Consider the following 15,389-nt stretch of genomic DNA (forward strand, 5'->3'; position numbering starts at 1 on the left):
CCATTGATTTTGAATTTTAATCATTAAAAAAACCCAACACCATTGATACTTTCAACCTAACACCATCAACCCTACAAGATGAATTAGATTTAGAAAACATAAACCATTTGATTTCAAACCCAGAAAAAGAAAAACAATTACAAAATACAAAAAAAACTATTTCCATCCACATGATTTCCAAGTTTTAAAACCTTTATTGTGTTCGTGAGTTCCAACTTCAGTTTCGATTTCAATAAAACAACAGTCTAATGTGTGGGGTTGACTTTAGTTTCAATTTCAATAGGCGATTTCGAATAAGAGCTTCTTTCTTTCTTTATATAAGGGATTTAAAATATTCAAATCCTTAAAGCGATTATAGAGACGTCGATTGAGATGTGTTTGACCATAATGGTGAAGATGGTATCACTGGATGTGTTGATGTCCAACTTTTACACACTTACATTTCATAGGAATTGGAGATGAAAGTGGAACCCTAGCCCTGATGACGGTTTTGAAGCTGAAGAGGTCTAAATCTTGAAGCTAATAGTTGCCAGGGTGAGAATTGGGTGGTTGGACTCACCACACTTATTAATACTTTTCATTCTTTAAAAGGGTAAATAACATATAATCAATAAAAAATGATAATATAGACTTTTTGATCCTAATAGAACAAGGCTGCAAATAAACCAAACTATAAAAATTATTCGAGTTTAAAAGAAAGAATAGATTAAAGACCAAACATAAATTATCCCGAACTATTCATTGGAATTTACTCTTAATAAACAAAATACCAATAATAAAATCACACGTGGCTATCAAAGGAAAATATTTGGAGTGTGGATAAAGACAGTGACAAAAAAGAAGAGTGGGACAGAGTTTTAAGACTTTGTCTCTCACTGTGTGAGAGAGAGAGAGAAACCAATTTGGTGAAATTGGTGTATTTATTATTATTTAATGTGAAGAGCAATGGTGTCCGATCAAGAGATAGCAAAAGGGATTCAGATTCTTCTCACCCAATCTCACCCCAAATCATTCACTACTCTCGATCATGTTGTCAATCAGCTTGGTGAAAAACTAGGGTTTGATTTGTCTCATAAGGCAGCTTTCATTCGTGACCAAATCAACCTACTCCTCTTCCACTCCCACTCCCAATTCCGCAACCCTCCACCGCCGCCCCAACCCTCCGTTCCTTCACCGGTGACCACCTCTGCGATACCTAAAGACCAATTTTCCTTCCAACATCAACAACCCCAATTTCATTTCAACCAACAACAGCCTCATGCGCCTCCTCCTCTTCGGCCTCAATATCACCATTCTCATTTTCCCTTTGAACATCAAGAACAACGCCCGAGACACCCAGTTGAGCTTAACTTCGGTAACCCCGAGGCGCCGCCTCCAGAGCAGTCACGAGTGCAGACATTACCGGAGGTGAAATATGAAGGTTTCCCCATTCAAAATGCGGTTTGGAAATCGCCCGAAAAGATCAAGAAAGGGTACGTATTTCTACTCGTTTTCTTCGTCAGTTTAAACTATTGTTCTATGCCATTTTTCTTGTTTTAGTAATTAGGGTTACGTTGAAATCAGGGGAATAACCTCTAAATTGACCATTCACTTAGCTTCTTTACCTTTTTTGCTTCATTCCAGAATAAAGAAAGAACATTTGATTCTACATTAATCTCCCGAATGTAATGAAGGGTTAAAAGCAAGAAAAGCATCATACTTTCATCTCTTTGAATCTTCATATCAACATTCTCATATCAACATTGTACATTCAGTTTCTTTTCTTATGAAGCAATTGTACCTTGATGACATTGCTATAATGTTTTCAATGAACACAGGCCTTCAGCCAACAAAAGAAGAGGTGGGCCAGGGGGGCTAAATAAGCTCTGTGGTATTTCACCTGAGCTACAAGTGATTCTAGGCAAATCATCCTTATCAAGAACCGATGTATGAATCCTACTTTCTGCTTAAAGAATTGATATATTTAACTAAAAACTAGAAAATACTCATACAAAATAAAAGCTTATATCTTTCAGATTGTGAAGCAACTATGGGCCTACATAAAGAAAAACAACCTCCAAGATCCTGGAAACAAGAGAAAGATAATTTGTGATGATGCTTTACGTGTTGTTTTTGAAACCGATTCCACTGATATGTTTAAGATGAATAAGTTGCTTGCTAAACATATCATCCCACTTGAACCTACAAGTAAACTTGCCCAAAATATAATATTTTTTCTACAATTTGTTTCTTTATTTAATTTAAATTACAAAAATGTTGACTTTTCAGAGGCATCATCTCGTAGGAAACCAAAAGTGAAGGTTGAAAGTAGTGATTTTGTTCCATGTCAAGTTATAATTTCTGAATCACTTGCAAATTGTTTGAATATGCAAGAAAGACAAATGTCTCAATCAGAGGCTTTGAGACTTGTTTGGGAGTATATAAAGGTCAATAATCTTGAGGTATAAATATTAAAATAACATTTCAGATCCTGAAAATGTATATATAAATGTAAGGATTATTTGATTGTTTAAATGTTTAATGATATAGGATCCTGAAAATCCTGTGATGATAATATGTGATGCAAAGCTTATGGAGATTTTTGGATGTGAAAGCATTTCCGCAATGGAAATACCCGAATTGTTAGTCAAACAACATTTACTAATCCAATGATCTGTGTTGACTGGTGGGTATTTTAGTAATTTAGTCTTTTCTTATCTCATTTCTCAAAATCCCACATCAATTTATTTATTTGAAATTGTGAATGTATGAATACATGATAATGACTAATGTAACCTTTTTTTTTTACTATTTGTTTTAGGTATACAAGCGATTCACTAACTAATGATTTATGGTGTTCTTTGACTTAGTGAAGAAAAGTTAGTAGATTTATGTTTGATTTTGTTGTTTTATTCTGTCCATGTGGTTTCTAATAGTGTTTTATAACCCCTTTGTAAAAAATGTCTAACCTTGACAACAATTTTCATGGTTTGCAATGACTTTTAACTACGTTTCATTCTCTTCAAGTGTTATACTTGTTGCTATTATGTCTAAACTAATTCATGTATGTAGATATTATTGAATACATATCGCTATTATTGGTAAAAATGTAACTATATATTGCTATTATGGGTAAAAAAGTAAAAGAAAGTATGTTGCCTAATAATTATGAATCTTAACTCCTATAAAGCCTTAGAACAATGAAGAGTATAACAAAAGCTACTACGATGCATATAGAATAAACAGCCTTTTTGTTGTCACCCTTGAAGATTGCATTTGAAGCCATTTGTCCCATGATGCTTGCAATAAATCCCACCATTTTCTATCAAAATATAATCGTAGAGTTATTTTAACCATGGACGTGACGTTTATTTGCACTTAAAATGTACAAAAAGGATAAATAATGCTAGAACGAACGATTTTAACCATTTTCTTAATCATTATGTATAGTTTTGTTGTAAAATAAGTAATATGTAAAATATTACTTATTGTTGCCTTTTAGTTTCTCATTTTGGGACATTTAAATGAATGTATTTCTTTTTAACTATAATAACAACTTATATGTAACATGAAACTTGCAATATGCTTATAACTTATAAGTTTCATGTTACGTATTGTTATTATTGTAAATAAATAAAAGTAGTCTATAAGCATATTTTGCTATTATAAGAGAAAAATAAAGTATAAATATATAATTTACTTGTTAATATTGTTCACCTAAAAAAGTAATGAAATTTTAATTTTTTTTAAAAGACTGGAGAAATATTTCTCACCAATGCCGGGGGATCAATATATGAAAGTGGCTCCAAAAACATCTCTACGTTCCTGAAAAATAAAATATAAATGGACTTCATGTCAAAATTGGGTATTCTAATTGCATTGGATGCTTGTACTGTACAAGCATTAGAAGCTGTGAAGTTACCTTATAAGCACCTTCCCTTGATACATATGACACATATGGAGACTAAAACCCTTTCCTAAAGGTTTATGTGTCTTGCAACATTCTACACAAAAGGTAGTAGCACTTGTTACAACACTAGTCAAAATTAGACACAACAAACTTTCTAAAACTATTTTTGATGATGAGTATGATGAGGGTTTTTAAGTCATTTTATGTGGATGAGAGATTTGACATTAATCTAAGTCTAATGCATGAAAAACAAAAATAACATATGATGTCATGCTAATCATATCATGTATGCCAAACAAGGCTTAAAAGTACAGACTTGAAATCTTGTACTTATAAATTATTGAAAAATTTACATAAACATGTTTAACAAATGAGTGATGATGAAAGTCTTTGACCATGTCTAATTACAATTTGACTAGGGTTTTGGTGTTAAAAATGTTGAGATGAGAAATAAAGACCTAGTTTCCAAGAAACTCCAACAGTCATTCCATCATGCATCGTGGGTTGTACCACGAACTCGAACTTTTGTCCTAAGTTACTCATCAAAGAAGAGAAGAAATCCATCACTTGCTGCTAAAAAAAAGTGAGTTAGTACAACAAAACATAAATCTATTTTTTTAACAAATAAATTTGTATTAACTAGCAAAGAACTCCTTATTTATTTGTCCCTTTCATTTCCCAAAATGTTGTCTCATTTTCTCAAATACTTTTTAAGCATAATTTCTCCATACATCTTTTTATACACACGACACCTTATGGAAAAGAAAATACGAAAGTGTAAATACATTGGTTTTAACCATATAATATTTTTATTTTATGAGTCTCATCTATATATATACAAAAACAATACAGTTGCAACATTGGGTTCCATAGAAAAATAATATGAAAACATCATAAGAACTTATAACTTATTATAAATATCACATGGCGTACCTTCTTTCCACGAAAGGTTTGGAAAGTGGAGATAAAACTACATATGCAAAGACAATCATGTTCAATGATCTCAGACACTTCATTAAGTTTCTTGTTCTTAATTGCTTCATAAAATCTGAGAACTGTCTCCATGGCTTTGTTATCTCCATCATTTGATCCTTTAGACGCCAATAATGGCAACAATGGTGATTGTTTTCTAGGACAATATCTTTTGAAACCAAAAGTAGAAAGCTTTGATGATTTAAATGGATTGAGTTGATGGTGATAGATGGAACTTGTATGTGGAATCTTGTTATGGAGAGTGAAGGGAGTAATGAAAGATTTGTGGAGGGGCAATGTGGTTGAGGAGAAGGATTTTTGAATCATTTTTTGGAAGATTTCTACAAAAGGAGAAAATATTAAATATAGTATTTTTAGAATGTTGATGTTTGAAGGTTAGAAGGTAGGAATCTTTTATGTACAAGTTAAGAATAAATAGTTTAACGATTAATCATCAAAAGGATGAACTTTTAACAATGAACTAGAGTATTGTTATTGTAGTTTTTGAAAGGTGTTAGAAATGAATGATGGATTTAAGAATTAAAAATTTCCATATTGGTCTTTAATTACGAAGCCTAGAAAATTAAATTACGAAACCTAGAAATTTAATTACGAAACCTAGATATTATATTTTTTCACAATCTCCTATTTGGCCTTTAACATTGATTCTTTTTCACGTCCGTTAAGGTTGCTAGTATTTTTTGTTAAGATCGCCACGTCGTGGTTTTTTTCCTTCACTTTTGCAACACTCAAGTATTGCTCCAATGTCGACTTCAAGTTGCCCATTTTGCATGTTATTTGTTCGATGTCACTCGAACCACTTGTTGTCTCTTTACCCTTTCGCTTAGCTTGGTCTTTTCCCATGGGACGAGTGTCTCTTGGAATCTCAATAGGTTCCTCTTCGTTGAGTTAAATCCCGACATGTGCATCTGAAGATTGGCTATGAGTGGATTCGGAAGATTTGGTTCTCGTAGAAGAACCACCCATGAACGTTTCCGAACTTTCGATATCTTGCCATTTTTTTTTAATTTTTCACAACATTTCAAACATGAAGAAATTTGAAAGGTGTCCATTTTTCACTCTGGTAAAGTGCAAGAGCTTTTGCAAGATTGTTTCATCATTTGCACCACTTTGTCATTGTCGCTTCACAGTAAAAAAAATACCGCATTAAACTCCATGACAACTTTGTTGACATTCCTTCGCTTCAAATAAATTTGATCTTTCTTTCAATAGTCTCCAAGCTTAATTTGTACCACTCGCAACTTCAGGTTAGAAAATTACGATATAATAAGTAATAACTTAAACCCTAGAATAGGCAGATCGCTAGCGTCGTAGACTACATATTATAAGTCTTATAGGGAATTTATCGATAAGCGATAAACGACACTTTGATAGAAGGTTATTTATGACAAATAATCTTATGAAAAGTTTTAGTATGTGTAGCAAGGATTCCGTACATATAAAAAACTCTAAAATCCGACTTTTTATGAAGAAGTTATGTTCTCCGAAGTTTTGCGATTAAACCGACACGACTATGTGTAACGTAAAAAGTAATTTTTGATAGATTGCTTATTAGCCTAAGTATTCTAAACGAAAGTTGTAATAATCATAAACCGAGATAATGCATATAGAAAACGTCCAAATCTGACTTCATATGAGAAATATATAATTTTTCGAAGTTTCAGTGCAGCAATGCGGACATAGAAATCGAAATTCAAATCGGTTGATTGTCAGATAAAACAATCTAAACAAGATTTGAAGATCTCGTGATTATGAGTATAAATGAAATTTGTGGGATATAAAGTGATTAACAATCTAAATAAAATTTGTAGAGCTCGTCGACAGAATTTTGGGGATATAAAAAACGTCGAAAACGGAGCTCATATGCGAAAGTTATAGGATATAAAGTGGAACAATTGTAACACTTAGTCATTGCAGTTAAATCCCTTTCTTTATTTTTTAAGTTTAAGTGTTGGATTTTAATCTACGCATGACATAAATAGCCTTCTATGCGCTGCGTAGAAGGATGCATGGAGACAGAGTTTTAATGACCTACGCATGGCGTAAGTCTGTGTACGCAGCGCGTACTGGGCTAGAGCCCAAAGCCTAATTTCAGGATTTTGATCCCTATTTAAGGGCTCTAAATATCTTGAAACCCTTCCATCCTCAGCCTCTACTCCCTTTAAGCAACTACGTCGAAACCCTTTTCTCTATTTGTGAGTTTTGAGGTTTGAGTGTTTTGTGTTCATCTTTTAAGGAAGTATTCCATTGGAGAGCACGTGGGATCGATTACATAGGCCTAAAATCCTTCACAACCATGTCATAGATATTTTATGGCCCTTACGGAGGAACAAAACATTGAAGCATTCTTCGAGCCATCTCCCTGGATGGTTAGTCCCCCCCCCCCCCCCCCCACTTAGGCTTGAACCCTTACTATCTTTTGCCTACAGTCGATCAGGGCCTCAACTTGGTTTAGCCAATCCATACCTACTATTACGTTCATCTCTTATATATGAATGTGAATGAGATTTATGGAGAAACTATTGTCATCCATTCATAGAGTACAACTACGTTAAACCTTTGATGTTTTAACCGTTCGATCATAAGTTATTTCTACTCTAAGAGGATGTTCTAAATTTCCTATGGCGTTATTAAGGTTCTTGCTAAAATTAAGCGATGCGAATGAATGACTTGCTCAGGAATCGAATAATACTAAGCAAAGTATGGAATTGACTAGAAACGTACCAGCCACGACGTCCGACGCCTCTTTGGCCTCTTCCACTGTGAGCTAAAAGGCTTGTCCTTTGGCTCTTGGAGCCTCCGCTCCACCCTGGCACCCATCGATTATCCTAAATGTTGCAGGTGTTGGAGCTTGTATTGATCCTGTTGTCTTCGAAAGAGGACATTCCGCCTTTTAATGACCTTGTTGGTTGCAATTGAAACATGTGTGTATGTTTTGTTTGCAGTCCCTAGAATAAATCCCTTCCTTACCATATTTGTGGCACCTAGGTCCTACTTGAGAAGGATCATCATGAAACTTCTCGCACTTGTTACAAGTGCGAGAAGTTCTGATTTCCGAACCTTGAACCATTAGATTTGAATTGCGTGGCTGTTGGATGAGATGGAGCTGAATATATTGCATGCTCTTGCATCTTAGTTAAAGTCTTATATATATATATATATATATATATATATATATATATATATATATATATATATATATATATATATATATATATATATTGTTCGATACAAATTCTCTGATGTCAGTCTTGAGCATGCTTAAATACCGAGAAATTTTTACTTGTTCCGAGGAGCATTCTCGAGGTAGAACAAAGCTCTCTCAGTGAACATTTGGTGATCTATGTCACCGATTCAGTTGTCTGCTTGAGCAACAAGAATTCATGAGCTAGTCCCTCCCTTTCTACCAACATAGGATACTCCTCCTTGAACGTTTCGACAAACTGCTCCCATGTCAGTGCCCTCTTCTCCGTTGGTGAGTAGTCCTTTGTGACAAAGTTCCACCTGTCTTTCGCTCCATGGCAGAGGAGATTCTGCACATACCTAAACTTCAGGTTGGTCGGGGCAAACACAAATTATAAGCACCCTTCTACATCTGAGATCCATTGCATGTCGAAAATCAGATCTCTAACATCGTCAAAATATGTATGCTCGGTGTTATTGAACTCTCGATAAGGGATCTCTTTCTCTCAAGGTTAAGTTGCAGCAGCAACAACAACAGTGGCGACGATGGCAGGAGTACTAGCAATTACAGTATACTGTTCGTTAAATAATGCAATTCGTTTGGTCTTGATGGTTCCAAACAATTATGGAATCATCTCTCTTACGGTTACTGCTACCGTTGTCCCTATCCAATCGCATATGTCGCTCTTGCTTGGTCCTGACCCTTTCGATCCAAAACCAGAACTACTTGCTCTAGTAATCGTCACCATGCTAGAGATGTAAATGGGAATATATTAATACAAATTTATTGTGTTATCTTGGAATAACATTCAACCATTTCCAAATCCTTAGTAACTTTGCGACTTTTCCTGATTCATGTATGGATTATGTGCTTTCGGTAGTACGGGCCCATACTACCTTCCACACTATCGATACTAGATTCAAGAATTGCCCCATTGTTTCTACGTCACTAGACTTCCCTATCGTTAGGTATTTTCACACGCACACACACACTGCTATAAGGACCTAATTACTATTTTCGTAGACTTTTCTCCTAGGATTCCTTCTGCTATCAGTCAAGGAAGAACTTCTACAACCTCTAACTAGTTATCGGACGAAATACGATTGCATGCCACTAAAATCAAATAGTCTATTGAACATAAGATCGGACACTACAATGTTGGAATCAGGCAAGAGTTGCGTAATAGCGTCATATCAGGCAATCTAAAACTATTTAATTTTGGGAGCATGCAACCTAACATATTTGTCAAATAAATAATCAACATCAATATATGTTCTAAGCAATAAACAATAAACAATTTTCTAGGCTATAAGGCAACTCATCTACAATTCCTGAAAAGATCCCTAGCCTATATACTAGCATGAATTTCTAATAGATCATATATCAACAAATATAACCATATGGATATTCTGAGAATCACTTTCCTTCTTGAGCTCCGCTCGAGTGTACGCATCACATTTTCTTCCTTTTTGCATAATTTCTTTTTATAAAAGGGTTTATTTAATACTCGGATCCTTAGTTTGAGTTTGCAATCACATGAGTATTCATCCAATTCTCTCAAACGAGGGCTCTGATACCAACTTGTAACGTCTCGAATTCCACGAAAATTTTTTCATTTTTATTTCATTAAAGCATAAGTCTTACAAACCGTTATATTACATTAATTTATAATAGAGATTTCTAGCAGAAGTCTTAAAATATTATTTATTGACTTCAATGCATGTAAAACCATGCGGAAGCCTTTCCTCGATCCGAAGAACAACCCGAAAAGTAGTTATTCAACAATTATAACCCGAAGCTTAGTGAATTCCCTCAAGATACCATATACCACAATAAATATACAATGCATACACATAATGACCTTCAACATAGAGTTGGTCAGCCCCTTGTGCCCCTTAGTTTAAAGCTGGTCCTCCCTTTGGCCTTCAACGTAACACTGGTCCACCCGAGTATATTGGCCTTCAACATAAAGCCGATCTGTCACACCCCCGAACCAGACGGCGGAAACGTCCGAGGGCTATTGTGACTTAATTGAATACCATCACAATGAATATACATGAAACATAACATCATTCATCACCATGCATTGAAATATTACAACCGGTATTGTTTACATTTAGTACATTGTTTCAAAACATTACATTTCCAAAACGTAAATTATTCGATACTAATTAAACAAACAACAAGACATCACTAGGTACATTTTTCCTTCGATTTACCTGTTACCTGAGAATACAAGTATTTTGAAAAAACGTCAACATATGAAATGTTAGTGAGTTCATAAGTAAGGTTTGAAAATAAATGATTTGTATTATTTTGAAAACCACCAGAAAATCCGATATTTTCTGAAAAGATTATTGTAAGTAAGAAAAGTGTGAAGATCCATAAGTATGCTTGTTGATTAATATGAATGTGAGTAATTGTTAAACTTTGTATATATCACATAATTAAGAGTGTTGAATTTCCCAGGAAAAACCCGATGTTTTCCCAATACATTAAATTACGAGGCTGAGTTAGTATTATTCCGATACGAAGTTGTTTGTGAGAATTCCAGGTCACATTGGATTAATTATGGGTTGTGAGTCGTTATAATCACGCATTAATGAAAATGACTAGTTTACAACTATACAAACGATTCCTTAGGCGTCGTCCGTACTACTCACTTAATCCAACCACCCTGACTTCTCATAGCCCCACAACCGAGGAGAAAAGAGGGTACGAAGCCCCCGTTATTTCCATGAGTCGTTCAAGGCTATCGTGAATGCGAAAGGCCCTTGGCTCGGCTCGCATTTGACTTCTTGACTTTGCTAGCAGTACCAAAGGACCCTTGGGGCCGAACAACACAATAAAGCTATTGAAAGTCCTTTTACACGAAACTAGGTCATATAAGGCCCAATAACATGTAAGCGCGTTCCCTTCGGGCCTAAAGATCATGTCATTGGGCTAGCTAGGCCCAACAAGCACGATTTGAAACTTTTGAGCCCAAAGATGGTGTATTGACTTCTCGTAAAGTTTCCGCGTGTGTATTGAAGTATTGATGTTTATTGATTTGTGGTTTGTTATCGATTCGAGACCGAATCAATTCGTTTGATAACGATTTTTGGGTGTTGAGGGTGTATTCACTAATACGTTTCGCTGATAGCCATGGTACTCGAGATTTTTCCTTAAGAGACTTATTGTTTAAAAAAAGAAAATTAAAGTTTTTCTTTTTGAAGCCCCTCCTTGGATAAAATTTACACTTTTAGCCCTTTATATGAAAGAAATTCCATTTTTAGTCCTTGAACCATTTTTCTTGACACTTTAGTACTAAAATTTTTTGAAAAGACATTTTTAGCCCAGGTTTACTTAATAAACAACTTAAGTCCCTCAAAAATGAAATTTTCTCGGTTGAAACCCCCATTTTCGCAACTTTTACAATTTTGGCCCAAAATGGAAATTTTTTGCATCTTTGCTCCCTTTTTAATTTGAAAAGCATTTTTAACCCTTGAAATGGACTTGGTACACTAGTAGTCCCCTGTTTTACAGAAATGTGCAGTTTCAGCCTCTCCAAATCAAAAATCTCGCAATTTGGGGCTTTTTTGGGCCGAAAAGTCCATTTTTGGCCCATTATGTTTAAAATTCACATTTTAACCCTTCAAGAGTGTAAATTTTCAGAAAATACATATTAGAAACTGTTTTGACTCATTTCAACCTTCAGAATTTATATTTTTTTGTTTTGGGCCCTTTAGTTTTGTATTTTTAGCATTTTAAGCCCGAAAATGGGTTTTAAGCCCAAAAATGTTCATATTAACCAACTTGGTTATTTTTCTAGTCTTGATTTGTGTGAAATGATATAAGTTATCCTTATTTCATTCAACATATTGTAGATCTCGGTTTTTAGGTTCTTTTTGACTAGTACAAACACCACAATCACATAAGATCATATATATAAGCATAGAAATCACACAAAGCATACATATACTCATAGATCTACACATTTGCTTGTATTCTCCCCCACAAAATATATAAAAACCGAAAAAGAGGGGGTATGAAGCTCACCTTGAGTTGTGGTTTCGATTTGAAGAAGAAAAGAGAAGAGTTTGTTGCTATTTTCGGCCCTAGCAACCTTTTCATGGAAGATCTCGAATTTAGGGGGTTCTAAGATACAAGATCATGATTTCATATGATTTAAGAAGAGATTTTTGATAGAAAAAGGAGTCTAGAGTGTGGATCCAAGCATCAACTTACCTAAGATGATGATTTTTGTGAAGAATCCTCTTTGCAAAGTCCTTAAATCTCGAAATTTTTTAAGGGAAAGTGAAGGGATTTGTGGTGTATTCTTGAGAGTGTTTAAGTGAATGATTATGTGTGGGTGTGTGATACTCTCGGCCGAGAGTAATAAAAGAAGAAGAGAGAGAGAAGTGAGAGGACATGCATGGAAACATGTGAGATGTTCTTGGATGTCCAATAGGTATTAAGGAGGTGGCAAATCCTCCTTAATTCTCAATTTCTTCTTTTCTTTCCCCTTTTTTTTCTACTTGGGCCGAGAGATAGAGGGGAGAGATGGAGACTTGGGCCTTTGGTGCTTAAATCCAAATCATGGGTCCATATTGTTTGTTTTTCGGCCCATTGGACTCCTAGGGTGCCTCATGGCCCAATTTGGTTAATTAGATTTGTTATGGCCCAATAACGGTATTTTATTTTATTCTAGGCCCATTATGGCCCAAAATGTTAAAATAAATGAAAGTGGGTCCAATTAGAGCCCATTTAAGAGTTCTAAGCCCAAGGTAGTCAAATTGGAAGCTTATTGTTCCATTGGGCCCAATAAGGAAGTCCTAGTCCAAAATGGACCTAAACAAGAACTTCTAGGGTTTCCAATTGCTTGATGACTATTTGTAATGCTTGTATGGTGTGTTTGATTGAAATTCTGTTGTTATAGAGTATGCATCATACATTCTCTCATGTATTTGATTCACAATTTGACTTAGTTGCTGTAGTTTACAAGGCACAAAAATTTCTAGTTGTGACATCATCCCCCCGTTAGAGGGAATTTCGTTCCGAAATTCTTTTTGAAAGCTAGATTTGAGAATGCTAGAATAGATGAGGGTACTTTTGCTTCATTTGGTCTTCGCGTTCCCACGTGAATTCTGGCCCACGCTTCGCGTTCCACCGTACTTTCATGATCGGGATGCGACTTTGCTTCGTACGCTTCACCTCCCTGTCCATGATTTCGACTGGTTCTTCAACGAACAGGAGATTCTCGTTGATTTCAATCTCGTCAAGGGGAACGACGAGTGTTTCATCTGATAGGCACTTCTTTAGATTGGAGACATGGAACACGGGTTGTACATTGTTTAGCTCAGCGGGTAGTTGCAGTTTGTACGCCACTAGACCTATTCGGGCAACGATCTCAAAAGGTCCAATGTATCGTGGGTTCAGTTTTCCCCGTTTTCCGAAACGAATGACTCCTTTCCAAGGTGAGATTTTTAACAGCACTCGATCTCCGACCTGAAACTGTAAGGTCTTTCACTGTTTATCGGCGTAGCTCTTCTGTCGGTCGCGCGGTGCTTGTAATCGAACTCTGATTTGAACTATCTTTTCCGTGGTTTCACGAATGATCTCCGGTCCCGTTAGCGCCTTGTCCGATGCTAGTGTCTTTGCTAGCTGGGTGTCGCCCACCTCAGCCCAACATAATGGTGATCTACACTTACGTCCATATAGTGCTTCGAAAGGAGCAACTTTGATGCTCGAATGGTAACTGTTGTTATAAGAGAATTCAACTAAGGGTAAGTGGATGTCCCAAGACTTCCCAAAGTCTATCACACATGCGCGAAGCATGTCTTCGAGCGTTTGAATGGTTCATTCGCTTTGACCGTCCGTTTGTGGGTGATAAGCGGTGCTCATGTCGAGATGGGTTCCGAGTGCTTTCTGAAGTGATTGCCAAAAACGTGAAGTGAATCTACTGTCTCTATCTGAGATGATAGACATTGGTATTCCATGAAGTCTCACAATTTCTCGAATGTATAAACGCGTCAGTCTCTCCATCTTGTAGGATTCTTTTATTGGCAGGAAATGGGCGAATTTCGTCAGTCGGTCAACTATTACCCATATAGTGTCTAATCTGTCCGGCATCTTGGGTAGCTTGGTCACAAAATCCATAGAATCCCTTCCCATTTCCACTCAGGAATCACCGGTTGTTGTAATAATCCCGAGGGCTTCTGGTACTCCACCTTTACCTTGGCACAAGTAAGGCACTTACCAACATAGGTGGCAATTTATGCCTTCATGTTAGGCCACCAATAATGTTGTTTAATATCCAAATACATCTTGTCCGAACCGGGATGGATGGAGTATCGCGTTTTGTGAGCTTCCTTCATGACTACCTCCCTAAATCCTCCGAGTTTAGGGACCCAAATACGATTCATGAAATGGTATACTCCGTCCTCTCTCACCTCTAGGTTCTTTTCCATTTCGCGTAATGCTTCGCTTGCTCTGTTTTCCGTCTTTATGGCATCTGACTGGGCTACCCCAATCTGAGTGGTTAGGTGAGATTGGATGGTTATTGAGAGTGTTTTCGCACGACGATTATAGTACTCCTTCCGGCTTAATGCATCAGCTACCACGTTGGCCTTGCCCGGGTGGTACTTGATTTCACACTCGTAATCGTTTAATAATTCAACCCATCTTTGTTGCCTCATATTTAGCTCTTTCTGATTCAAGATATGCTGGAGGCTTTTGTGGTCCGTGAAGATGGTGCACTTCGTACCATAAAGGTAATGCCTCCAAATCTTCAGAGCAAAGACCACCGCTCCCAATTCCAGATCATGGGTTGTATAATTCACTTCATGTGTCTTTAGTTGGCGGTATGCGTAAGCTATCACCCTTCCACGTTGCATGAGAACGCAACCTAAGCCCTGATTTGACGCGTCACAGTAGACCACAAAGTCTTCCGTTCCCTCCGGTAGGGATAGTACCGGGGCGCTACAGAGGGCTTGCTTCAGGGTTCGGAATGCAACTTCTTGTTTGTCCGTCCATTTGAATGGTACGCCCTTTTGTGTAAGTGAGGTAAGTGGCTTGGAGATCTTAGAGAAGTTTTGAATGAACCTCCTATAGTAGCCTTCTAGGCCTAAGAATTGACGAATTTCTGTGGGTGTTGTCGGAACTGCCCATCCTTCGACGGCTTTGACCTTGGAAGGATCCACATGAATTCCTTCTTGACTAACAACATGACCTAGGAAGTTCACGCTACGGAGGCAGAACTCACACTTGGAGAGTTTTGCGTATAGCTTTTCTGATCGCAGAGTTTCTAGGATTTGTCAAAGATGTTGGCCATGCTCTTCTTCG

General features: G+C 36.5%; 2 protein-coding genes across 3 annotated transcripts; one reads left to right on the top strand and one right to left on the bottom strand.

Annotated features, from left to right (window-relative positions):
* The first annotated feature begins 862 nt into the window (after positions 1–862).
* Positions 863–3,005, top strand: LOC111875880 (uncharacterized). Of its 2 annotated transcripts, XM_023872409.3 has the most exons (6): positions 865–1,472; positions 1,818–1,926; positions 2,016–2,187; positions 2,269–2,441; positions 2,530–2,665; positions 2,801–3,005. In XM_023872409.3, exons 1-5 carry the CDS (start codon positions 946–948, stop codon positions 2,650–2,652), a joined length of 1,104 nt encoding a protein of 367 aa, XP_023728177.1. In that variant the 5' UTR covers positions 865–945; the 3' UTR covers positions 2,653–2,665; positions 2,801–3,005. The 2 variants fall into 2 exon arrangements, with proteins under 2 accessions (XP_023728176.1, XP_023728177.1); XM_023872408.3 differs by having other exon boundaries at positions 863–1,472; positions 2,016–2,441.
* Positions 3,006–3,132: 127 nt separating this feature from the next.
* Positions 3,133–5,175, bottom strand: LOC111875881 (uncharacterized). The gene is made up of 5 exons (XM_023872410.3): positions 4,823–5,175; positions 4,348–4,459; positions 3,902–3,983; positions 3,753–3,804; positions 3,133–3,301 (listed from the first exon to the last, which is right to left on the bottom strand). The coding sequence occupies exons 1-5, from the start codon at positions 4,952–4,954 to the stop codon at positions 3,155–3,157; spliced, it is 525 nt and encodes a 174-aa protein (XP_023728178.1). The 5' UTR covers positions 4,955–5,175; the 3' UTR covers positions 3,133–3,154.
* Between the last annotated feature and the right edge of the window lie 10,214 nt (positions 5,176–15,389).

The sequence above is a fragment of the Lactuca sativa genome, chromosome 4, assembly GCF_002870075.4.
Source record: "Lactuca sativa cultivar Salinas chromosome 4, Lsat_Salinas_v11, whole genome shotgun sequence".
NCBI classification, from domain to species: Eukaryota; Viridiplantae; Streptophyta; class Magnoliopsida; order Asterales; family Asteraceae; genus Lactuca; species Lactuca sativa.